Genomic DNA, 25456 nt, shown 5'->3' with positions numbered 1-25456 from the left:
AGTTTTTACAAATTAAGATATTCACTACTCAAAAGAATGTGGTAAAACTAGTACCTAAATATTTATAGTATTATTTAAATTGGCTTAGATAGACATAATGTGTTTTGTTTAGAGATAGTTTTTTACCACGTTGCTGCTGCTTAGGGAGTAATCCAAAATATGTTTTCAAAAAATAAAAAGACAGGAAGGGCATGGAGGCTCATGCCTATAATTCCAGCACTTTGGGAGGCTGAGACATTGAGGATCACTTGAGCCGCAGGAGTTTGAGACCAGCCTGGGCAACACAGTGAGACCCTGTCTCTACAGAAAATTTAGAAAATGAAAAAAAATCAACCAGGTGTGGTGGTGTGTGCCTGTAGTCCCACCTGCTCAGGAAGCTGATGTGGGAGGATCACTTGGGCCTGGGAGGTTGAGGCTGCAGTGAGCCATGATCGTGCCACTGCCCTCCAGCCTGGGTGACAAAGACTGAGGTCCTGTCTCAAAAATAAAAATAAGATACAGACATGCCCGTGTTAATAGTGGTGTTTATTTATAATAATAGAATATTGGAAGCCGAATGAATGTCTAACAGTAGTACTGATTAATTTTACTTCACCTTCTTGATAGAAAAGTTTGCATCCATGAAAAATACTAAATGTGAAGACTATATATACTAACACGGGAGAATGTGTACAATGTAAGTGAAAAATTCAGGTCGTAAAATTGTTTGCATATTCTTATTCACTCTACAGTAAATCATATGTCTGAAGAAAGACTAGGAGAGCATGTCCGGAATGATCATTGGATTAGCAAGGAAAGATAAGAGTGATGTTTTTCCCTTTTTCCCTCTGTATTTACAAACTGTGTGCTATGGTTGGTATATTCCTTTTTTAAAAAGCGATATTTATTATCTCATGGTTTCTGTAGGGCAGGTGGATGTGTCTCAAGCATAAATGAGAACCCAGGGACCCTCTTAGCATCTTTCAAGGCTGCAGTCAAAGTGGCAGCTGGGCTGCGTTCTCTTCAGGAAGTTTGAACGGGGAAGAATCTACTTGTAAGCACTTACGGTTGCTGGCAGAATTCAGCTGAGGGCCCCACATGTGGGCTGTTCACAGCATGGCATCCTGTTTCTTCAAGGCCAGCAGGAGTACCTCTCTCCAGTTACAGAGTCTGGTGTATTACACTTTTAAATTGTTTTTTAAAACATCCTTTCCAGTGTCACATTACAAAGCAGTATTTTAACCTAGCACTTTTTATCACATCACAGTGATCCTTGTTGAGTAGTGGTTCTGGTGTAAGACAAGCTCACAGCTTGTGACCACAAGGATCATTATATGAACCGCAAGGATCATTATAACCACCTCACATAGTAATGAAGATACATTTATGGAAGGTTTACTATGTATTGGACACTGTTCAAAATTTTTAAGCTGTATTTACTCAAGTAAACCTTATTGCACTTGTTGTTGCTACTTTTACCTTCATTTTACAGATGAGGAAATTGAGGCACAGAGCCTGAGAAACTTGTTTCAGCTCAAAATAGTAAGTGGTAGAATCACCATTTTTACCTACTTAGTGTGAGTTCAGATGCCTCACTCTTAACCCCTAGGCTTTTCTGCCTCTCGAGATAGTGGGTTAGTGTGGAAGGTGCCCTGACCTCTGTGTGTGAAGTCCTAGGTTTGGGTTCTTGATTTAGTCTCCGGGTAAACTTGAACAAATCTCATTTTCTGTATTTGTAAAGCAATAAGCAACATATCTTGCCCACTTTACCTCATGATCATTAAAAGGATTTCTTGCAAACTATAAAGTGCTTTCCATTGTAAGGTGGGTATACTTTCTCTTGGGAAGCAGTAATGTATTTGAAAATAAGCACTCAATGAAATGGATACGTTGATGGGCTTAGGTGAATTCAGTCAGCCAGGCAAGTATTTGGTAGGCCCCATGCCTTCCTGTGGGTACATTTTCTCAATTTCTTTATTCAAAAGTCACGGAGTAAGAGCACAGTTTTCAGAAGCACAGAAGCGTTTGTCTCATGATAGGGTCTGTGTGCAATCACGCACGTTCACCAAAAATGATTTAATAAACAGCACATCAGGCCTTCAGGTATTTTCTCAGCAAGTTGTTCTACGGACTTGCAAATCTTAGCCTGACAGCGGAGCAGGGGAAGCGAGCCCAGAGCATGTGGGACGCAGGCCCCGTGTCAGCTCAGTTCTGTGGGCAATCGTGCAGTCAGGGACTGTATGAAAGGGGGCCAGGCAGATCCATTCTAACAGACTGGAATCTTTTTAGCAGGCCTCAAAATAGAACCACTTAAAAAAATCTTCCCTGACATGATGAGCACTGACAGTGGAGGATGTTTTGTGGCAAAGTCAGGTGGCCCTAGAGATGACACCCGATCTGTTCTTTCATGCAAAGGTTTTTGACTCCTGATTGATCGGAATCTTCTTTCAGTGTGGAAAGGGTGGTCGGAGGCAGAGCACTTGGAGTTGTCGTGGGAGGCACCATGGTGGGTACGACAGTCACGTGCTGGATGCCTGCTCTGGTCTCCCTGCCAAGTTGCCTTGGAGGCAGTCTAAAGGGAACAGCCCCGGACACACCCAGCTCCAGGGTTTCTCTGATAGTTCTCTCTGCTCGGAGAGGAGAGGTTGTGGCTCTCGGTCCCATTGTCCCTTCTGCTCGACACGTTCTTCCGTACCTCATGTCTTTAGGAGTGCTGGCTAATTCAACCTTGAGGAAACGGATGATGGATTCAGCCCTTTGTAGATATTGCAAATTTAAGCTTTTCATTTTGAAGTATTTCCTTTATCACATTACCTGCAAATTTATGCTGTGACATTCTACCAGATGTGAGCTAATGAAAAAGCTGTCAAGGTTGGTTCTTCTCCAGCTTTCTATAGTCTCAGTTTGTAACCATTATTAATTTCCTCAGATTACTTAGCTATTGGAGGAGATAACCACTAATAACCTGAAAATCTAGTCGTTTTTTTCTCGGAACTTGGCACCCTGCACTAGGTTTCCACATAGAAAAATCATTTTCCCATTAAAGTGGAAACAGGTCGCTCTACACGGAAAGAGCAGTTTGTACGGCTTTTTAACAAGTGTTCTGCTAGACCAGCAGCCTGGCAGGCTTCCCTGGCTATCGGCGCGGTCATTTAGAGGAAAGAAGTGGATCAAGCATGTGTGCTTTGCCTCTCTGGTGTTGTATGAGGATTTCAAACACAGCTGCTCAAGTGCTGGATGGGATCTGCCCCTCTGGACCATCATACACTAAGCACAGAGACATAGGCTACAGCGAGAGTATGGATGCATGTGCGGCGGAATGGATTCCAGCTCAGTGGTTTACTGGCTATGTAACCATGATGGCCTGGTAAACCTCTTGAAGCCACTCTTTCCAATCTGAAAATCGAGAGCGAATCTACCCAGTAGGTAGATTACGCAGAGCCTCAGGCACAATACCTTCTTGTAGTAAGTACTTAACACACAGGAGCCGGGATGGTTATCACAGACTCATCTATTCATCCGTGTTGGAGTGTTCTCTATGCCAGGCATTGGATAGGCAAATGCTTCATTCATTCATTCTGAAAGAAGTAACCAGTTTTGACCTAGAACAGAAATCATGGCAGGAAGAAAAGATCATGCTTGTTTATTAGTGATCTCACTGAGGGCCTTCCCTGGGTAAGTCATGGTTGAGTGTTTTAACTGGATGTCAAAGCCAAAGCATTTGACATTATCAAAGGGACAAAAGAAAAGAAGGTTTTATTTAATGAGAGAATAGTAGTTATATTTCTCCAAGCGATGCTTTATTTTGCAGTTCACTGAGACAATTCAAAGATTAATTTTAAAATGTTCACCCTCAGAATTATTGTTCTGTTAACTGTGATGGCAGATTTTCAGAGAACTAGGAGAGTTTCAAAATGAGTGCTTGTAGAAGAAAGCATAGCCCATCAAACTCAAGACAGATGTGGCTAATGTTAGCGATAAGAGGAGCTGTTTTTCCATAAGGCTCTAGGTGGGGTTTGGCAGTTCAGTTTGCTTGCCAGTGACAATACAGTCTCAAAGTTCATAAGAGTGTTGGTCCTGGAAGCTTTCTCAGCTGGCCTGAGGCGTGCGGAACGACCCCCACCCCTGCATCCTCTACTGCATGTGCTGCTCATTTTACCACTTGAGTTATTGGCAGCCACCATCTCAGTCTTCCGGGATTCCTGGCCTTCTCTCTAGTGCCTACTGCTTTACATGCATGCCAGACTTTCCAGCCTCTCAACCCCCATCTTTTCCCAGTCTCGACTTCTCTTGTGCCATTTGCTTGGAGTTCCCTATTTAGATTTTAGCATCCCTTAAACCCTACCTTCAGTTCAATTCCTGTTCATCCTGGCTCAGTTTGTATATTTTCTTTTAATTATTCTCTATTTTTTAGTGAAAATAATATGGAAAGTAGAGTCGAGGGATTTAGATTTCTATCCCAGTGTATTTGCTGCATTGCTAGCATTACTCATGAGCATTAGCTTATAAATGAGCCCATTACTCCTTAATAAATCAAGATAATTCTGTCAGCTGGGCGTGGTGGCTCATACCTGTAATCCCAGCACTTTGGGAGGCTGAGGCAGGTGGATCACCTGAGGTCAGGAGTTTGAGACCTGCCTGGCCAACATGGCGAAACCCCCGTCTCTACTGAAAATACAAAAATTAGCCTGGCGTGGTGGTGTGTGCCTGTAGTCCCGGCTACTCAGGAAGCTGAAGCAGGAGAATTGCTTGAATCCAGGAGGTAGAGGTTACAGTGAGCCGAGGTCACACCACTGCACTCCAGCCTTGGCGACTGAGCAAGACTCTGTCTCAAAATAAATAAATACATAAATAAAATAAAATAAAAAATAGATAATTCTATCCACTCTAGATGGGAAGTTGTGAAGGTTCATTGAGAGGAAAGCACCAAGCCCCATTACATATGGCAGATGTAACAGAAATGGGCACACACATATATTTTTAAAATAAGAGAGAGGGTCTCCTTATGTTGCCCAGGTTGAAGTGCAGTGGTGCAATTGTAGCTCACAGCAGCCTCCGACCCCTGGGTTCAAGTGATCCTCCTACCTCAGCCTCCTGAGTATCTGGGACTACAGGCGTGCACCTCCACACCCAGCTAATTTTTTATTTTTATTTTTGTAGAGATGGGGTCTTGCTACATTGCCCAGGTTGGTGTTGAACTCCTGGTCTCAAGCAATCCTACTGCCTTGGCCTCCCAAATTTCTGGCATTACAGGCACAACCCACTGCACCCAGCCACATGTTTTTTATTTGCTGCAAAGTTTTACACACCTCTGCAGTTAACATTCACATCTTACTGTCCTTAGCACGTGTTAAACCTAAGATAGTGCCGGTTACCACCATATACTGTGAATCTGTCGTTAGACACAAAATTCACATTCATAAATACTAATAGCACATTATCCTATGAACTTGCTGCTTGATTTTCTTTAGGCCAGTGGTAGTTAGTATTTTGGAACATATGGTGATGGGCTCGTGTAGGCTAAACACTTTGATTGTACAGGCTATAATTAAGTCCTCTTTGAATGGCTTCACCTGGTGGATGTTCAGTGGAGGGACATTATCATCATTTTGCCAGTTCTCTGAAGACTCTTACAGATCTTGGCTTCATGACTCCAAAATGGGAAAAGGACAGAGCCAACATTGGTGGAACTCAGACCAGTGTTGGGCTGGTAATCAAGGGAGGGCCATGTACAATTTCAACTTTAGATCTCAGGGTACAGGAAAGACCAACTCCACAGGGTTCAAATGGAGACTTTTTTCGCACCCTCACTGACCCCACCCAGTAATTGTATAGGAGAAAATAAGAGTGATATAGGAAATACCTAAGGCAGATTATCTGAGGCTGATTTTCTTCTAAGTAAATTCCACGTGTGCAGAGGTCCTAAAATTATATCTGTTGTCTTTGCTTTTTAATTTTTTTCCTGTAGTTGATATATATTTGTGACATATAGTAGTCCTGTTATATAAAGCAAATATCACTAGACCTGGGCATGAAACTCTGATTAGTGAGTCCCGTTCTCTGCAGTTTGTGGCATATGTCTCTGATGTCAGCCGAAATGAACTTTGTTCAGCAAAATGGTTTGTAAATATTGGTTTGGGTTTGGCAACAAGAGTGAACAAATAAGTATTTCTACCTTATCCTGAGTTTATCCAAACAAACCCAACAGTTTTATATTTAAAAATCCAGGCGCTAATCGTTTTGGTCTCGAGTGTACCCCCATCTGCCCACGTCTATTAATCATCCGCAGACCTCTTTGCTTTTCACGCTGCCACTCAGCGCACGGGGAAGAAAACACCCTCTCAGTGGTTAACTTTGCTTGAGAACCTGGTGGGGTTATTTTACTTAGCGCACGCAATGTGAATGCTCCTGAAAGCAGAAATGTTAAACAAGGAGCCTTCTTAGTGCTGACGTGGTGAGAGCCACAGCAGCCTGTCCCGTTGCTGAGAGCTAACTGGACACAGAAGCGTGGGGACGTTCTCTCTAGCAGGACATTCTAGGCCTGGTCCTGTGGCCATCCATTCCTCCTCGCTTTTGGCGCAGGCCATCTCCAGGTTAGCTGGCAAGCCCGGTGTCTTTATTTTTAAACTTGCAGTCACTTCCATGCCTTGTGGGAAGAGAAGGTGGTGAAAAGGATCTTTTGTTCCCGGGCTAAGCGTCAGAGCTTGGATGCCAAGATATTCTTCAGGCCCCCTGAACTTAATAATCAACAAGAATGCTAACTAGCCCTAAGCCCTGTAATGACTGGAAAGGTTGGCTTGTTCAGTGAAAAAAAGACTGCAAGAGAATGTTATCTGTGGAAGACTTGGAGGAATCAGTTGCATCCTCAGACTTCACGCAGTGGAATGTGTGTATTTTAGGATTAACTCGAACACTTTGGGGCATGGCCTGGGGTTGGACAGAAAGCCCAAGCAGCACGCGCCCAGGGAGTGGTGAGAGCTCATGGACGGTGCTGGAATTTGCCATGCTTCCCACTGGGCCGTGTTTCAGGGCCGTGTGCACAGGCAGAAGTGAGCCTGATGCTTGGAGGGCCCGTCGGTATTGCTGGGCACTGTCATAAGGCGACAGATCTCCAGAAGGGCCGGGCTTGCTCAGTGTTACCTCGGCGCTGGCATTTGGCCTTTGTATCAGATTGTGCTGTCTATCTTCCAGTTGGGTCCATGCACCCGAGTTCACAGAAAGACTTTTAAAGTGCACCCTGGGTACATTACTTTATGGAAACTGGCTTCTAGATCATCAACTTCTGTATGTCCTCCTTACTACGATTACATGACCTGCCTCTCAGAATGCTCCTGGGGCCAGATTTAAGCCATCTCTCCCTTCCCAGCTCCCTTCCTAATTGCCTTGTTGCCACCTTACAAAAAAAAAAAAAACATTACCACATCCTCAGTGTTGCAATGATGCATCATCTCAGGGTGTATGAGGGAATATGTAGTTTTATATTTTATTTTAGAGGTACATGTGCAAAAATGTTTGAAGACTTCTGATCAGATTAAGCTTCCTTGAGCAGTCTAAGTCAATATGTGCATAGAAGTAAAATGCAGGACACAAGTGCAGAAAATATTTGGAACTTTAAACTTTCTGGTGGCCACATTAAAAGTAAAAAGAAAACATATGTTATATAAATATGTATATATATACTAATTTTAATAACCTATTTTATTTAACCCAGTATATCCCAAATGTTATTTCAATGTTATCAGTATAAAAAGCTAGTAATGGGGTGTTTTTGCATTTTTTGTGTGTACCATGCCTTTAAAATTTGATTCCTATTTGACACAGCATATCTGTCTCAATTCCGATCAGACATATTTCAAGTGTTTCGTAGCCACGTGTGACTAGTGATTACTATAACAGGGCAGCACTGTTGTAAGTGTTAGAAAGCATAACCTTTAAGCTGATGATATTTGGGAACAAGATTGGTTCATGTTGAATTATGAAAAAAACCAACCTGAGGTCGAGAGGCATTAAGAGCATGAACTCTGGAGCCAGACTGGAGCCTCGTCTCACCACGTATCCATCAGCTGGGAGACGCTGGACAAGCACTTAGCCTCTGTTTGCACTGGTTTCCACAATCAAGAATGAGAATAGTAAGTGCCTTCCTCAGAATGATTGAGGATTGAAAAGCTAAAGCTAATCTATATAAAGCACTTAGTGTCTGGTACCCGGTATGTAAGTGTTACTATTATTATTATTTCTGGTAAAACCTACCAAGGTAGCCATGCTGTGGTGGCAAAAACTCTAGGTTTGTCTCTCAGAAGACTTGCATTTAGGATGTCTTTCTGCCATTGATCACTCATGCCTTAACTTTTCGGAGCTTCAGCGTTGACATGTTTGAGTGAGTCTAACACCTCCTTTCTCCAAGGACACCTGTGCTGGAGAAACAGATAATAAAATGTGTATCATAGCTACCATTTTTGGGAATCTTCTTTATGCCAGTGTAATGCTTATTTGTATTATTTCAGCTTTACAACAACTGTTTGAGGAAGGTGTTTTATTCCCATTTTATATTTGAAGGCAGCGAGGCTCAGTAACTAACCCTGGTTACCATGTTGAACGTGGGTAGAGCTGGAGTTTCAGTGCAGCTGTGTCTGCCTCTGAAGCCCTTAAACATTGCTACATGCTATTGCCCATGCATATGTCATGATTATTACTCAGATGTACAGTACATTACTAAACTGTACATCTGAGTAATAATTTTACACTGTTTAAAATCTAAGTTAAACAAAGAGGCCTTCCTGTTTCCCCAAGAGGGCAGAGTAAGCTAATGTGAAATCCCTGCTGATGAAAACATGTGGAAGTGTCAGCGAGTTTGATCAGGGAAGCGGGACAGTGAGCAGGGCTTTGGAAAAGGGGCCTTGTTTTCAGGAGACGTTGGGGATGTAAAGGTGCAGAGCTGGGTGCCTGGAAGAGCAGAGGACAAGTCACTTGTGAAGGCCTGCAGCAGGGGCTGGAGGGGACGCCTATGGAGGCTGCTGCTTCTGTGTCAGGTGTCCCTCTGGGGCACAGAACTGGCCATCAGAGGCGGGGGAGTGAGGACAGATTGGAGTAGGCAGGGGTAGCTTCATCAGCTGCCACTTCACGTCACCTTCCACTGCATGTCACCTTCCAAACATGCAAAATACCTGTAGCAGACCCTAACCGGGAACCATCCAGACAAGAGGATCTCAGGAAGCCTGGCTGTAGGACCTTACTGCAGTGGCCAACAGTGATTCCTCCTGGAACCACAGGAAGAGTGAGTCCAGACACATCAGGAACACCATCTGTTACGCCTGTGGGAGCCTTCCTTCCTCCTGCTCCAGTTCCAGTAACCTAAAGCCTGTTTCACATGACTGTTCTATCATATCGGGTTCTTGGGGCACTCATCCTGTATCTTTTTTCCTCTGCCTGCTAGCCATTATCATGAGCGCTGTTCCCTGGTGTGTTGTAAACTTGTCTTCAGCCCCACTATTTCTGTGGGATTCCACAGAATTGTGGAAGTGTTGCTCCTAAGCAGCGTTTGGTGTACGTCTGCTGGGTGTCCGTGAGATTCCCAGCCCAAACATGATAATTCCTTATCTTGGGGGCTTCCGTGCATAGGGAAGATGTGTTTGGATCCCAAACATGTGTGAGACTAGGCCCAGGGTTTCAGCATCTCAGGAGAGATTTTTGTTCTCCTCATGCAGGGTCCAGGCAGAGATTGGCTTCCCATCATCATCCTGACGCATGAGTGGATTTTTTTTAACAGCTCAGTTTGCTGTAGGGAATCTTAGTTCCAGCTTCTGCCTTGCACAGGCCCAAAGTAATTTCTTGTTTCTGTTCCAGTTAAATACAATATATAATAACTTACCCACTTCCTCCTGACTTCCCACTAAAATGAGAATGAAGTGGAAAAAAAAAAGCAAAAATACAAAAGGATGAGAGATTGAAAGAGGAGGTGATGGAAACAAAAATATAAAAGCTGCAAAATAAATGGATGAGTGATAAGTAATGACACAGACTAGAAAAAAAAAAAAAAGCTGCAATTTATGGCAGAAGTATGAGAAACCCCAAAGGAAGCCAAACAGAAGTACAGATCCTTTGACAGTCTCTGGAATTCGAGCCATCAGGTGTCTCTGAAAGAAGAGTACTAGCCGAACATTTGCACAAGAAGTTGATTGGATCCCAGCCTCCTTCCTCCCCTGCACTGCCTAGTGAAGCCTCTTTCCACACTTCCACAAGAGAAGATGGTGATGCACTTTCTGGACAGTCAACCTTTCTGGAAACGTTTACTACAGGGACTCTGGGATCAGGAGTACCAGGCAAAGCTGGAAGAGGGGATGGGGAATGCCAGACCAAAGACAGGGGTTAAGTGAAAGTGTAAGTATCGAAGAATGAGACCCATGGTTACTGCCCCAGCTGTCCTCTTAGGACACTGGCATCCAACGTGATGCACTCAGGTGTTCAGAAGATTCCATGCTGGGGCCTGCAAACATCCAAGACAAAGGACTTGCAGATGTCACATCGGCCAAATCCCCCATGGCAAAGCCCAGCAGCTAAGAAAGCCTGCCCATGCACACAGCACACGGCACTGTCAGCCAGCCTCCTGTGTCTTGCTCTTACATGTGAATGGATAGGCAAAAACTAGCAGAAAATTGAGGAAAGCTCAACATGCATGACAGAGACCACACCCCCCTAACACACACACACACGAGCAAGCAAATTTTAAAAAGTCTAGAAAACAACATTCAATTCAGAGAGGAAAACAAAAACTGCCATTAATATTTTTAGAGAAATATTGTAAGATTGGCAAAACGTAAAGCATCAGCAATACCAAGTATTAGTTGGGATATGGGGAAAGGAACTTTCCTGCCCTGCTGGTGGGAGCATAAACCACTGCAGCCCTTTTCAAGAGCAATTTGGCAGTAAAGTCATCCCTCAGTATCCAAGGGGAATTGTTTCTAGCACCCCCACCCCGGCCCCCATAGATTCCCAAATCCACACACGCCCAAGTCCCTTACATAGTAACATGGTGTATTTTCATATAACCTATGCACATCTTCCCATATATTTAAAATCATCTCTACATTACTTGCAATACTTAATACAATGTAAATGCTCTGTAAATAGTTGTTACACTGTATTGTTTTTCTATTACCATTATTTTTTGTTGTACTGTTATTTTTATTTTTTTCAAATATTTGTACTCTGTGGTTGGTTGATTCCAAGGATGTGGAACCCGAGAATACAGAGGGCCAACTATGCATGATAGAGCTGAAGATTCAGGAACTCTGTGACCCAGCCCATTTCACTTATAGAAATCCAGGTACAGGGAGACTTTCCACAAGGAGACTGTAGAAAGATTTTTTTTTTTTTTTTTACTGTACTATTTGTAACTATTGAAAAAGAGGAAACAATTGTCAACAGTAGGGGGATGGATAAATAATTTGCAATATAGAGTGGAATATTATATAGCTGTTAAAATTAATGAAGTTTATTTACATAATATGGATATCTAAAAGTTGGATAAAAATTGCAAAGACTGATATATATGTAAATTTTAATACCTATAAAATATATACTATTTGAGGATAATAATAGCAATAAGGGCTAACTTAAATAATAACACTTTGATACAGAGGCTATTATTACCATTTTACAGTTGAGGAAACTGAAGCACAGAGAGGCTAAGTAATCTGCCCAAGCCCACACACCTAGTATGTAAGTAGTGAAAGGACAAAAAGTTCTTGGGAATATTAACAGTCTTCAAAGGAAAGAAGCAGGATGACATGAAAATACGAGGCTTTATTTGTAACTTAATTTTTTTAGAGAGAGGATCTGGTTCTGTCATCACCCGGGATGGAGTGCAGTGGCAAGATCCTGGCGCACTGCAGCCTCAAACTCCTGGGTTCAAGTGATCTCTCGACTCAGCCTCCCAAATAGCTGGGACAACAGGCATGTGCCACCAAGTCTCACTAATTTTTTCTCTTTTTTGTAGAGACTGAATCTCACTACTTTATGCAGGCTGGTCTTGAACTCCTTGGCCCAAATGATCCTTCTGCCTTGGCATCTCAAAGTGCTGGGATTGCAGGTGTGAGGCACTGTGCCCAGGCTTTTTTCTGTTTTGTTTTCTTAAGAGACATCTGGAGCAGTTGTGGCCATTCTGGGTGTCTGTTACATTATCATGTTTTTAAAGACTCTTTTTTTTAAGAGCAGTTTTAGATTCACAGCAAAATTGAGCAGAAGGTACAGAGCGTCCCAACTAGCCCTGCCTATACACATGCACAGCCACCTCCATTATTAACGTCCCCTACAGAGTGGTACATTGTTGTGATCAGTGCACCTACATTGGCACATCAGTATCACTCAAAGTCCACCGTATGGTTCCCTCTTGCTGTTGGACATTCTGTGGGTTTTGACAAATGTTTAATAATGAATGCCCACTGTCACAGTGGACAGAATAGTTTTCTGTCGTAAACATTCTTGTGCCCCACCTATTTATTCCTCTCACAACCCTAACCCCTGGCAGCCACTGATTTTTTTGCTGTCTCCATCGTTTTCCATTTTCTAGGTCATATAGTTGACATCATATTAATATGTAGCCTTTTCAAGGAAAAGTTGGTTTCTTTCCCTTAGCACTGTGCATTTAACTTTCCTCTGTGTCTTTTCATAGCTCATCTCATTTTATCACTGAATAGTATTTCATTGTCAGGTTATATTACATTTTAATCTTTATATGTTTAAGTATTTTATAATTTAATGATTAAAACTGTAAGCTTGGGCACTCTCAGCCCATGGCTGACTACCCAGGGCTACAGGGCTAATAGAGCCATAGATGCTGTGAATCAGTCTGTGTATTCTTCACTGGCCTTCCACTAAGTACCCTCTCCTTTACCATTCTGCATGTACTTTATCAGACACATAGCGTCTTCCTGCCTGTGACGCTGGGCCTGGGGTGCGGAAGGAGCAACACTGTGACCTTAGACAGGCAGTGCTTCGAACCAGAGCAAATTCAGAGGGCTGTCACTTTACCAACTGCATATTAGGTCTTCAGAGCTATGCTTCCAGCTCAGGGCAGGCATTTGGAAGGAAGATTTTGGAATCTTGCCTAAACATATTCATAATATGGTTTTCTTAGGTTGGGTTTTTTTCTGGGAATTTCAGTGTTATTTTCTTCAACATTGTTGTCATCTATGACTCAGAATTTAACTACTTGTGCTTTTTTGTGTGTGGCTTTTTATGTTGCAGGAAATCACAGTGAATCCTCTTATCTGCATTCTTGGAGGCAGGGCATCTGATAAATTAGTATTTTTGTTAATGCTGCTATGTGTCCCATATGCACAGAAATTTCAAAGAGTTCACAAAGTTGAATCTGGGGGTTTAGAGTTGGAAGGATATAATTTAGTACACCTTCCCCATTTTAAAAAATGAAGAAATTGAGGTTCAGATAGTGGAATAACACGTGCAAGACTACACAGCTCATTGCTCATGGAGTTGGGGGTAGGGAAAAGGGCTCCCTGTTCCCTATGTGTGTTTACTGCATCACAGAGAATAAAATAAACAGAAATCTATAGATCATGATTGAATTTCATTGGTTGATTGATAAGACTCCTGAATAGGGTTTTCTACGTCTAAACCTCCACTTTGGATTGCAGTATTTGTGATATGTACTCAGCACACTAGCTCTAAAGCTTTTTAATGCTTTACATTAAATAAAAGAAGCTCCTGAGGTGAAAGTTGGTGGTTTATAATATTATAGAGGTGTTTATACACCTGCCTTAGTTGTGTAAATATATATTTCATTGAGATCCTAGGTTTTCTTCATTTTCACTCAATGGGAAAGTCCCTACCCTGATGCTCTAGAATTGGATCAGAGGTATATATGTTATTTTTAAGCTTACAGGCCTTACTCCCATTGGGTGGGGGTTACTGGCAAGAGGCGTTTGATCATTTCCATTTAAGAAATTTAGGATTGCTCTGTCTTGTGTTTTTACAACAGTCCTAATCTGAAGTGGTTGGGTGATGGAAACTTCTAAGTGGGTAGGTGCTACAATTACATGATTTTTTTCCCCATTGCACTCCTAATTCAATTATTCCTTAGTAGCCCATTTTTAATTACTTTGCTGGAAAGGCAAATATATGTTTTCTGCCAGAACTCTTAATGATTTTCATTAATATTAGGATTTAAACTTTACATATATAATAGTTGTAAACAAGTGCTGTATTCCCTGTGACCGAAGAAGGTAGAAAAGTCTTACTTGAAATGGTTCCATAGAATCAAGTTTAGTAAACATGGGTATTTATTTTGACTTAAGTCTTCCAGAAAATACCTATTACAACAAAGAAATCATTAGCAAACTACCTATAAAACATGATCATATGTAAAATGAGAGAGTATCTTAATTTTGCTTTTATAACATGATTTATCTTGCAGTGTGTGAACTTAAATCTCCTTCCATGAGTGATTTCCTGTGGGGTCTGGAGAACTCTGGCTGGTTAAGGCACATTAAAGCCATCATGGATGCAGGAATCTTCATTGCAAAGGTATGCAATTGCAGAGAAAATAAATTAAGGGACAGATGAGGAAACCACTGACTTCAAAATGGGTATCCCTCTGCCATGGGCTTCCCTGTCCTAAGCTGCACTGCATTGACTGGGTAGCCAGCTTTGTAGAGCTCCATATAATCTGTGCACTGAAGATGCGATTTTGCTAAAGAATATAGTGCTTAGCTGATAGTATGTCAGCACTGTGATCAAATGGTAGAATATTTCCAGAGTATTCTCTTCCATTAAGCTTAATCCTGGATGGAGAAAAGAATTTTCTGTAGAATACAACCAAATGTGAGTTACTTCAGTGGTGGGGCTTAGGGCTTACATCCAATAGATCCTTCTTTGTAGTCATGGCATAAGCAAAAGTCACATTCCTGTAGCTCGAAGGTAGAGTCCATTCTGCCATAGGAAAATGTTGCTGCAACTTTCATACAAGCTGTTTTGGAATGCAGTGTCTTTTGTGCTGTTAGGTTTTTTTAAAAAAATAAACTCCTCGGATTTATACCTAAAGAGAACCATACCTTCCCTGATGCCATGGTATGTTCCCTGTTTTGAGGTAATCATTTATTGAAGAAATCTTTATTTAGTGCCAGGTACTATTCTAGATTTTACAGATGCGACGTGAATGAGGCAGATTAAGTCTCTTCCCTCACAGAGCTTACATTCTGCTGTGGGAGACAGAGTTGTTGTTGTTGTTATTTTGAGAGGGAGTCTTGCTCTGTCACCCAGGCTGGAGTGCAATGGCGCGATCTCAGCTCACTGCAACCTCTGCCTCCCAGGTTGAAGCGATTCTTCTGTCTCAGCCTCCCAAGCAGCTGGGATTACTGGCACGCGCCACTATGCCCAGCTAATTTTTGTATTTTTAGTGGAGACGGGGTTTCACCATATTGGTCAGACTGGTCACAAACTTCTGACCTCAGGTGATCCACCTGCCTCGGCCTCCCAAAGTGCTGGGATTACATGTGTGAGCCACTGCCCCCAGCTGAGACAGAGTATTAATAAATTAATAAAACTAGAATTTTAGGTAGTGATAAATGCTATGATGAAATCTCTCCCATGTTTCGCAGCGTATATTTCCTGCCAAGATATTTAGCAAAAAATGATGTGCATTTGCAATAGCAAATAGATACTCTTCTTAGTGGAGATTTTCTGGTGTCATTTTTGTTTTTTCTTCTTTTCCTCAACCTTGGATCCATTACTTGACTCTTACCTTTTATCTATAACTTCATAGATTTGTAACTTACAATTTTTTTGCCTTTTCCTTTTTGGAAATGGTTGGGGCCAGCAGCAACTCCAGAATTTCAGTAAGGTTTAATGTGGAAACTCAGAGTGGAGGGAAGAGGTTGAAGGTCCGTTTGCATAGGACGAATGCTTATATTTAGTAAGTACATATGCTTATTGGAGATGACTTGAGTGGTGGCTTCTGGATAGAATGGGAAGGGAAAGCTTTAGCTGCCAGCACCAGGCCACTCTGGCTCTGCCCTAATTAGGTAGGGCCCTAAATACGTGAACGAACAAGTGTTTCGTTTTGGCTGTTTCTTTCTGTAGATATAGTCAAACCTGGCTCTGATGAGAGGTTCTGCCTTTTTACAGCCATTCTTTGTGACTCTTTGCGGATTGTGTGTTTTCTAGGCAGTTTCAGAGGAAGGGGCAAGTGTGCTTGTTCACTGTTCAGATGGCTGGGACAGGACTGCTCAGGTGTGCTCGGTGGCAAGCCTGCTGCTGGACCCGCACTACCGGACTCTGAAGGGCTTCATGGTGAGTGTGGCCACTGGGCCATTCCCACAGGCGGTGCCTTGACCATGGACCCCTGTTTTTGCAACTACTGGCAGCTGCTGTTTTTTTGCCAGCGTTATTTTTCTTTTAGTAGCTCAGCAAGATTAAAGGGGAAGAGATCAAATAGGCTTGGAATAAACAGATGAATTTCTGGGACATTGAAACCATTTCAAGTCAATGCTACCGAATGACTTTTGGGGCAAATATAAAATATATTTGGTAGTTTGTAAGACAATTTTATATATCATTTGCTCATAAGTATTTCAAGTTTGAGGTAATGTGAATACATAACAGAAAACTTTTTAGAAAAAATATCTGCGGAAAAATTTTTCTATATTGTGTATGCCAGAAGTCCTTGGTAGGCAAAACTGTTTTCACTTCCAGGGTTTGTTTTTTAAGTAGTCCTTCACACCCCTGGATGAGAATACTGAAAATTTCACAGCCTTTTGTTGTTGTTGTTCTTTGCAAAATGATGAGTGTATCCTGTAGAGTTTGAACTTTTTAGGTGGGCATCAAAACCTAACAAGTTGCTTTCACCTACAGAGTATCGTGTAGTTGCCTGGGATGGTGATGTTTTCGCTAACCTGGTGTAAGTTCCTTAAAATGAATTAACCTCTTAACCATGATTTGGTAGAAAGTGCTTCAGTGAATCATGAATCTGTGCTATCGAAGATGCTGACAAAGGAGTCCTAATGGGATGTCTTTACTGCTGGGTCTCCATTATTGAGTAGTATCAGCAACACCCTCGGACAAGAGCGAAGAGGCGGCCTCCCTCTCTGGGACGTCTTTCTTTTTTTGGAAGTGTCTGAGAACTTCCAATGACCTGTGATAGCATTGACACCTCGAAGTGATACTTCTGCTTCAGACCCCTGCTGGACTGAGGTCAGGAGGGCTGGATTCCTTCATCTGCATTTGGAGAGTGAAGAGGTTGCCAGTCACACACTGCCCTCAGGCTCTTCTCTTGCACACATCCTTTTCCACCATCAACTCATTCTCATTGTGCCCCATTAAACTTACAACCCAAAGAAAATGTCTCGAGTTGTCAAGAACAGACTTCAACCAGTCCATATTTCTTTGTAGGGGGAAATCTCTGGTCACTTTAGAGCACTGGGGATATTGATCAGACTATCCATATTACTTGACTAAACATTTTTTAAAATCCAGGCTGGGTGCGGTGTGTAATCCCAACATTTTGGGTGGTTGAGGAAGGAGGATTGCTAGAACCCCAGAGTTCGAGATCAGCCTGGGCAATATGGCGAGACCTCATCTCTACAAAAATTTTTTAAAAATTAGCCAGGTAGAGCCCACCTGTGGTCCCAGCTACTTAGACTAAGGTGGGAGGATCGCTTGAGCTCGGGAGGTCAAGGGTGTAGTGAGCCATGATTGCGTCAGTACACTCCAGCCTATGTGACTGAGTGAGATCCTGTCTCAAAAATAAATTTTAAAATATAAGACAATATAAAATGTGAAATACAAAAGCAAAACAAAATTAAAAAAAAAATAATCTGGACTGCTTCAGACTTAGAAATTCATGTTAACCCTAATTTCAAAGCAGGGCTGAAGCTTCAAATATATGCCAAACCCCATCATTTTAGAATTCTTCTAATGTGTAGAGAAGATCACTGAAAAACTTACCAACTGTGTTTTGTAAAGAGGTTGGTAATTTACATTATACTGAGAGGCAGCATCACACATTGGCTGAGATGGGGTTTGGAGTGGAGAGAGCTGGGCTGTGAAGTGGTGTCCGCTTCCTAGTAGCATGATCTTGGGTGAATATGAAATCTCTTTCCTTCAGTTTCCCTTTCTAAAAGAGTGAGAATACCATCCCACAGTTAAATGAGATCATACGTAAAGCAATGTCAACAGTGCCTGGCACATAAGAAGCATTCAGTGGGTGGGGTTCCTGCATTTTTATACATCCATTTACACTTACTGTTCCTATGGATGACCTTCAACTTTGCCCTTGCCATGTGCATCTCTATATCGGTGGATAATGCCTGTTCACGCATTTGCAGGTTGCTCGAGGATGGGGACTTCTGCAAGTGCCTCTAAATTCCTCAACATTATTGGTATGTGGTCTCTTATTTTTTGTTTGCTTCTCTCCATGATATTTATATTCTTTCTTGTGTAGGTATTAATTGAAAAGGACTGGATTTCCTTTGGTCATAAGTTTAATCACCGGTAAGTAATATTTAAGACTGTTGTTTTGAATGTTTAGAATAAAAGCACTATTTCTGAAATTTTCAATTGAATAGGGGAAAATATTCTTGCTTTTGAAGAGTTTGTGTCTTATTCAGAAAGCTAAAATTTTGTTGTATATGTCATATCATAGATAAATGAAGTTATAATTGATTCCTCTTGGTAACATTTGGGCAGAACTAATGTTAAATTGTTCTAGAAGAGACAGAGAATGCTTGTTCATTAGTTGTCCTAGTGAGGATCAGCCCTCCCTTCCTCCTGCCATTCGCATGTGACTTACTAAATTATTCCATTTTAGAAGTCCAGAGATTCACTTTAGGCTGCAAGTTGTGAACTGCCTGTGGAACAGTTTCTCTTTGATCTTCTGTAGTCCTAAGGCATTTGTATCAGAGTGCATTTTGTCCCAGATGTCTCTGGAGAGGTGATGAAGGCTTCAGAGCCAGATATGTCCAAGTCTAGATCTAGACCGTGGTATTCACTGTCTGACCTTTGGTCTCTCATCTGTGGAATAGGGATGCCTTCTTTTCACAGGGTTGTAGCATGGCTATTTAAAAAATGTAACTAGGCCAGCTGCAGGACTGACCTGTGTAGTAGGCTTTCAATAACTACAAGCTATTGCTTTTGGAGCCACCAGCCTCCTTTTGTCAGTGTTGATGATGCCTGTACTGTGTTCTGGCGTTCTCTACTCTTTGAATCTTAAATGGTATAGCTGTACTTAGTTTAGTCTTTGGTGATAAAATTTAAATTTAGGCAGCAAGTTTCATTAGATAGTTTGATATATATTTTCAGATGTTTTACTGTGTTTTGGTAAAATTCTAAATGCATCCAACTGCTCAAGTATATTTTTGTAGTTTTTTGCTTTTAGCATGAATCAATCACTAATTCTGTGATTTTCAGGAAGTCTATTTTTATAATTTTTTCCAGGAAAGCATAGGAACTCCATTTACAAATGAGAAAATTAAAGCACTCAATTATTAGATAAACTTCTTAACATGGCATTATTTTCAGTTTGGGGTTCTATTAATATTATATGCTAGGCAGTTAGGATCTTCAAGATAGGAGACAGATGACAGAGAGAATATGGAAATGACTGAAGATCAGCTAGATAATTGATGACAAAAAAAATATTAATATTAGGCAACCCTTTTTAAAGCTACTAAACGTGAGAAACTGTAACATCTGAGAAGTTTCTAGACAATTTCCAGTGTTCCCACTCTTGGGAAAACTCTGAAACTGATCATTGCTTATTTCTCTTCCTCATGTTCCCTTACTAACATGAGGTTCTATATTGTTATTTTGTCTTTGATGACACCAAAACATCCTATTGGATTCTCTGTAAAACTCACACAATAGTGTAAAGGGCTAAGGAGTCATTTTAAAATCAATACACATTTGAGGAAGAAGATTCTGATGTGCTCTTGAAAAGCAAAGCAAAGGGAGATAAATATACATGTGGAATCTGTGGTCACATGGAGATAAATCATGTGACAAGCTTTAAAACTGCTTTCAAAATGGGAATATTCCTGGCAACTTGGGAAACCACTATTTTTTTCAAGTTGTCTTTCTTCCTCATCCCTTCCCAACTAGACAGTGCAAAAAATGAAGAGCCCTAAAGTTGTGTGGACTCATAAAGTGCAACATTTATTTTAGAAGTTCTAATGTACTTTTAAGGAATCAATTTAAAAATACCTTTTCTGTGGAAAGTGTTTTCGAATTTTATTTCTTACACTAACACTCTTTTGTAACTATAACATGAACACATCCCTTCTATCTAGACCTTCACTACAAAGTGGCTCTGGAAATTTGAATTTAAAAACTTACGTTTCTACTTTTTTTTGTTATTGCAAGTTTGTAAGGTAAGATTTATTTAGGAACTAGGGTTGCTTTTATGATTGTTCTTGCATTTATGGCTTTCTAATTTAAAAATAAATCTGCCTTAAAAAGTCTCTAATGCTTTGTTTTATAGGTATGGCAATCTAGATGGTGATCCAAAAGAAATCTCTCCAGTTATTGACCAGTTCATTGAGTGTGTTTGGCAGTTAATGGAACAATTTCCCTGTGCCTTTGAGTTCAATGAGAGGTTTCTGATTCACATTCAACATCATATTTATTCCTGCCAGTTTGGAAACTTCCTATGTAACAGCCAAAAGGAGAGACGAGAACTCAAGTAAGTGTTTTGGTGTTTAACTTTTATTTAAAGATTTTGGTGACTGAGAATTTTAGATGGTCTTTCATAATTTTGAAGACTTTTTTCATTTAGTCACATACCTATACTGACAGATTAAGGTTATTTTCTTTTTCCTGGCATCATTTCAGAAATGGTTTAAATGTCATCAACTGACAGATACATACAGTTTCATTTTTTCCCTCAGTTTCTGCCTGATATACACAGACAGCTTGATAGACTTGATGCACGAATACCGAAAAAGAATTTTCTGGAGTCAGAAAAAGTGGTTTTTGCATTTAAAAGGAAAAGGTTAGATACCTTTGGTGGCTATGCTACCATAATAAAAACTGCAAATTTAATTGGGAAAGCAAATATAAAACTAAAGCCATCACTTATTCAGATTAAAACTGTATTGCTTTATCCAAGGGTAAAAGTAGCTAAAATGTGGACTTTAAAATAAGTGATAGTAAAAAACTTAACAATAAAGCGATTTAGGCAGCATAAATGAGAGAACATTTTTTAAATTTTCGTAAAATGAAATGATTTTAACTCTGGTGTATACAACATTATCAGATTTAATCTGGGGAATGATCAGTTCAAATGAAATGGACTCCAGTAGTTTTATACTGAGTTGAACATAAAGAAAATTAGTTTTCGTAGTGGATACTAGTTTGTTTTCTCTAAGGAAGCTCAAGTGTGATTCCTGGTAAATGGAGATGATTTAGAAGGAGCAGAGTGTATCATTTAGGGTCACCTGTTTTCCTATACAGTTTTGTGGTTTCTTGTATCTGACTAGCCAATTCTAACAGTATCTGCTTGGGTCTGAATATGGCTTTTCCACTTACTAGCTATAGGACTTTGGGAAACCACTTTCTCTATTCCTCAGTTTCCTCATCTGTAAATTAGACATATCTCACAGCAATTCAGTGAGGATTAAATGAGAGAAAACATGTGAAACACTTAGAATTGTGTCTGACAAATTATAAATGTCCAATGACTATTTGGGGGAAAAACTTCCCCCAAAAGAACAGCTTAAAACACACACACACAAAACAAACAAACAAACAAACAAACCACTTAAAGGAATCGAACACTTTGTCAAGGCCAGTACAGATGGTGGTGAAGTTGAGATTATTACAGTGTTCTCCCTCTGTACCATGAAGCCACCAAGATGATACATTTACCTGCTGTTGAACAGACACGTGGTTTTCAGGTTACAATTATTAGTTCCTTTCCAGCTTTAATATAACATATCTACTATGTGTAAACACCAAAATAGGTCATTTAGAGACTTATTTTCTTTATAAAACAGGATTCAAGAAAGAACATATTCATTATGGGCTCACCTGTGGAAGAATCGGGCCGACTACCTGAATCCTCTGTTTAGAGCTGATCACAGCCAGACTCAGGGAACCCTTCATCTCCCTACAGCACCATGCAACTTCATGTACAAGTATGTAAACCCTTGAGAACTTTGTAGCTATGGTATGAACTTGGATTTTGGTACCGTTTAACAATCAGAGGTCAAAATTTATGAAACACTGATCTTTGAGGCTTTTGTTGGACACAAAAGACACCAGAGGGAGATGCTTATTCAAGCATCTGATCTGGTATTTTTGCCAGTGTCTCCTCTGCCTCTTTATTCCTCCTAAATGTGGAATTTTCTTCAGGAGTTGATGTTTTATAATAATGATATCATAAAAGGTAAGTTCCACCGTATTAGCCAGGATGGTCTTGATCTCCTGACCTCGTGATCCGCCCGTCTCGGCCTCCCAAAGTGCTGGGATTACAGGCTGGAGCCACCGCGCCCACAGAGCGAGACTCCGTCTCAAAAAAAAAAAAAAAAAAAAAAAAAAGGTAAGTTCCAATTTTTTAAAAAGCAAATGAGAGAATAATGCACATGCCTTAAGTCAAATGTGGAATCACAAGTTTCAACAGTGATCATGACTTATTAAGGTTGGAGCAAAAGTAACTGTGGTTTTTGCCATTAGTTTAAACAACAAAAAGGCAAAAACTGCAGTTACTTTTGCACCAACATAATACCTTGCCTTTTTGTCTCCACTGAATTAAGTCCTAGTGGAAATACTTCCCTTGTGGAAATTACGTTAAGAGTATATGTATCACGATGGGGAGAGCAGGGTGGCATCCTACAGGTTCTACTAGTTATGTGCTAGATACGTATGTTTTTTCCCTTGGCTTCCTTGCTAGGCTTGTATAATATGAAAAAACTCAAAGGTCAACAACAAAAAAACGCACGCAGAATAAACAGAAACCCCATCTCTTTCTTCCTACTCACTCCCAACACAGACTTGATGGCTTTTCTTCCTGTATAGATTTCGTTTCTCAAGGTTTTTTTTCCTCAATTATTTCAATCTAATTATTTCCTCAGAATTTATAGCAGAACATTCCATCATACTAAACAGAAGCCTCCATAGTGCGCGTAAAACAAGTTTTAAGAGCTGTTGAGATATGACCAATTGGATTGCAACTGACTTATTATTAACAGCTAGTCAACACATATTTTATTGAGGAGCAAACACTGTTCTGGGCACTGCAGATTAAACAATGACACCAAGTTCTTGGCCTCAAAGTACTTTTCTACATAAATAAAATAGTGGGTCTAAGGATAACTCTATGATAACACCATTTTTCTCATTTGCACTCCAGTATGCTTTTCTGTGTAGGATAAAAAGGGATTTATTGGTCGGGCGTGGTGGCTACCACCCGTAATCCTAGCACTTTAGGAGGCTGAGGCAGGTGGATCACCTGAGGTCAGGAGTTCGTGACCAACCTGATCAACATGGTGAAACCCCGTCTCTACTAAAAAATATATAAACTTAGCCGGGTGTGGTGGTGCATGCCTGTAATCCCAGCTACTTGGGAGGCTGAGGCAGGAGAATCGCTTGAACCCGGGAGGTGGAGGTTGCAGTGAGCCAATATCACACCACTGTACTCTGGTTTGGATGACAAGAGTGAAACTCTGCCATAAAATAAAAAGAGGGGTTTATTACAAATGTAGATGTCAACTTTTAGTGGTAGTGATAAAAAAGATAAAAGCTGCAAGTTGAAGATTCCCTTTGTAGCTGAAAGATTCTAAATATACAATTTCTTTTTTTAAATTTATTATTATTATTACACTTTAAGTTCTAGGGTACATGTGCATAACATGCAGGTTTGTTACATGTGTATACTTGTGCCATGTTGGTGTGCTGCACCCATAAATACACAATTTCAAACTTCAAAACTAACAGCCATTTTCTTAAAAGAAAATGGTTACATGTGCTATTTCAATTTTAGAAAAATGTATTCTGTGTTTTCTAATTCATATATACAAGTAGACTTTTCATAAACTTACTCTCCCCAAAGGCATTTGCTGACCCAAGGAAAAAAACATCAACATGAAACTATTACCTTAAGCAGTGGCTTTTTTGAGGCTGAAATTTGCATTCGGTTATTATTAAGACTGTGGTATCACAGATAACTTAGAAGATTTGAAGATGTGAATTTTCAGATTGTGATAAGGTGGTAATGACGCTTTGCCGTCCTTTCCAGGTTTTGGAGTGGAATGTATAACCGCTTTGAAAAAGGGATGCAGCCCCGACAGTCAGTTACAGATTACCTGATGGCAGTGAAGGAGGAAACTCAGCAGCTAGAGGAAGAACTAGAAGCCCTGGAAGAAGTAAGACATACTTGCTTTGTTAATCTATTTTCTGTGCTTATTTCTTGAAGAGCAAGGCTTCATGAAAGCCTCCTAAGATTCAGTGCAACACAACCATTTCTCATGTTTAGCCAGTAGAACACCTGAAACACAACCCCATCCAGGTGAGGACTGAGATAACCGAAGCCCAGACCTAGGCATTTAATGCATTTCACACATCTGGCTTGTGGCTCAGTTCCACAAATTTTTGGTTGTTCCTTATTTTTAGGTCAACTTTTTGATTACTGTTATTTGGGAGTAGTAAAATTAAATCTTTCTGGCAAAGTGAAAAAGTAAAAGAATAAAATCAAATATATGTACTTATAAAGATCTTTCTCCACTTTTAAAAATTATGTAACTATTATATTAATCTATAATTGGTAATAGGGGAGACTGACTATAAAGTCTATCCTTTGGCTTCTAATAACTTCCCTATACTTGGACAGGGAGGTTATAATAAAATGCTTTTCCTAATTGGATAACTTTGTTTCCAGCGGTACTACTGTAGTTTATGAAAATCTTAGGATTCTGTTAGTCTATTCCAGCAGTCTGGCTCTTTAAAACTGGCTCTTCATTATTACAAAGTCAAACTTCCTTAGGCTAGCATTTGAGATTTTCTCTTTTCAACTTTATTTTCCATGCTAACATTTAACGGTTTCTGCTGCTTATATACAATTTAGACCTTCCTACGTTTGTGTTTTTTCCTCTCACTGTCCCTCCACCTGCCAGGAATGCTTACTAGCCATGAGCAGAATGTCCAGGTTTAAATCTTTCACAGTCCTGTTAAAATGTTCCTTCCTCCCTGAAACTTAGTCTGTTCTCTTCCTTCTGACTTTACCACTCCATCCCTCTTCAAGAACTTTTGCCTTTCTGAAATTCTTACATTGCATGAACTCTGCCTCTCTCTGCTCCACTACTCCATGTTTCTTAGGGCTGGGTCTGTATTTATCTCTGTTCCTCACACTGCCCAGCACAGCGCTTTTGCACATAACCCAAATGAATGCTTTTTGAATGACTACATAATACTTGATCTTATAACACCTCCTCTAACTTCAAAACACGAAATCTGGTGAAATGTACTCTGAACCCAG

At 40.6% G+C, this 25456-nt stretch overlaps 1 protein-coding gene across 2 annotated transcripts in view; it reads left to right on the top strand.

Moving 5' to 3' along the window:
* The window catches only part of MTMR7 (myotubularin related protein 7), a 114658-nt gene that overhangs the window by 86408 nt on the left and 2794 nt on the right, over positions 1 to 25456 (top strand). For both annotated transcript variants that reach the window (XM_021942024.2, XM_021942023.2), the window contains 6 exons: positions 14411 to 14520; positions 16159 to 16284; positions 18434 to 18483; positions 20468 to 20668; positions 21981 to 22121; positions 24221 to 24347. In XM_021942024.2, coding sequence (XP_021797716.1) covers positions 14411 to 14520; positions 16159 to 16284; positions 18434 to 18483; positions 20468 to 20668; positions 21981 to 22121; positions 24221 to 24347 — 755 coding nt within the window. The remainder of the gene's footprint in view (positions 1 to 14410; positions 14521 to 16158; positions 16285 to 18433; positions 18484 to 20467; positions 20669 to 21980; positions 22122 to 24220; positions 24348 to 25456) is intronic.

The sequence above is a fragment of the Papio anubis genome, chromosome 8 (genome assembly GCF_008728515.1).
Source record: "Papio anubis isolate 15944 chromosome 8, Panubis1.0, whole genome shotgun sequence".
Taxonomy (NCBI): Eukaryota; Metazoa; Chordata; class Mammalia; order Primates; family Cercopithecidae; genus Papio; species Papio anubis.
Note: the sequence above shows the minus strand (reverse complement) of the source record. Positions and strands in the feature narration are given on the sequence as shown.